Source organism: Aegilops tauschii, chromosome 5, assembly GCF_002575655.3.
Source record: "Aegilops tauschii subsp. strangulata cultivar AL8/78 chromosome 5, Aet v6.0, whole genome shotgun sequence".
NCBI lineage: Eukaryota > Viridiplantae > Streptophyta > Magnoliopsida > Poales > Poaceae > Aegilops > Aegilops tauschii.
Genome location: NC_053039.3, coordinates 122391877 through 122393089, shown reverse-complemented (window position 1 = coordinate 122393089; position 1213 = coordinate 122391877). Strand labels below are relative to the sequence as shown.

General features: G+C 51.5%; 1 protein-coding gene across 1 annotated transcript; it reads left to right on the top strand.

Annotated features, from left to right (window-relative positions):
- Window positions 1-211: 211 nt before the first annotated feature.
- On the top strand, window positions 212-997 carry LOC141022616 (uncharacterized). The gene has a single exon (XM_073498882.1). The coding sequence runs from the start codon at window positions 212-214 to the stop codon at window positions 995-997; it is 786 nt and encodes a 261-aa protein (XP_073354983.1).
- The last annotated feature ends 216 nt before the right edge of the window (window positions 998-1213 follow it).

The window sequence follows — 1213 nt, the reverse complement described above, 5'->3', positions numbered from 1 at the left end:
GGACGACGGTTGGCCTCCTCTAGGCTATAAATGAGGAGGGAGGCGGAGCCCCCGTCGCCCATCTCTTCCTGCTCCGCTCGCTTCTCCTCCCTTGCTCTAGTGCTAGTAGTGACACCATGGCGCCAATCCAAAGATTCTCGGCCGCGGAGAAGGGAAAAACTCCCCGCGACGAGCCCGGGCCGGTCCCGTTCCCAGAACGTCGACACGCACCATGAGGAGATTCAAGGAGTTTGTTGATCAGTGCGAGTTGAAGGAGCTGTATATGCACGGAAGGAGGTTTACGTGGTCTAATGAGAGGGAGCAGCCAGTTATGACTAAAATCGATCGAGTGTTGGCCTCGGTGGATTGGAAACTGAGCTACCCGGACTTTCTCTTGCAAGCCCTTTCTACCAGCATATTAGATCACGCTCCTCTCCACCTGACCACCCCTGCCCCTTTCTGCCCGAAGAGAAGATTCCGCTTCGAATTGTATTGGACCAAGTTGGACGGGTTCGACCAGGCGGTGCGCGAGGCCTGGCACTGTGACGAGTCCATAGTTGACCCATTCAAGAGAATGGATGCGCTGCTCAGGAACACTGCGTCGGCCTTGCAAGCATGGGGACAAAAGAAGACCGGGAACATCAAGCTTCAAATTGCCATTGCCAACTACATCATCCTTAGATTTGATCATGCGATGGAGATCCTTTTGCTTTCTCCAGAAGAAGCTTGGCTAAGGAGGACTCTCAAGCACGCACTGTTGGGATTAGCGTCCCTGCACCGCACCATAAAGCGACAACAGTCTCAGCTTTGTTGGATCCGGGAGGGTGATGCTAACACTAAGTTGTTTCAAGCGGTGGCCAACGGTGGGAGATCAAAAAATTTCATACCACACTTACGGCATAATGGCGAGCTCATCTCAGATAAAGGCAGGAAGGACCAGATCTTTACAGACACTTACAAGCACCTGTTGGGTCGTGCTTCGGCTAGGGAGGAAGAGCTGGATTTTGCTACCTCTTGAGCATGCGTTGGTTTTCCCTTGAAGAGGAAAGGGTGATGCAGCAAAGTAGCGTAAGTATTTCCCTCATTTTTTGAGAAACAAGGTATCAATCCAGTAGGAGACTACACGCAAGTCCCTAGTACCTGCACAAACAATCAAGAACCTTGCAACCAACGCGATAAAGGGGTTGTCAATCCCTTCACGGCCACTTGCAAAAGTGAGATCTGATAGAGATAA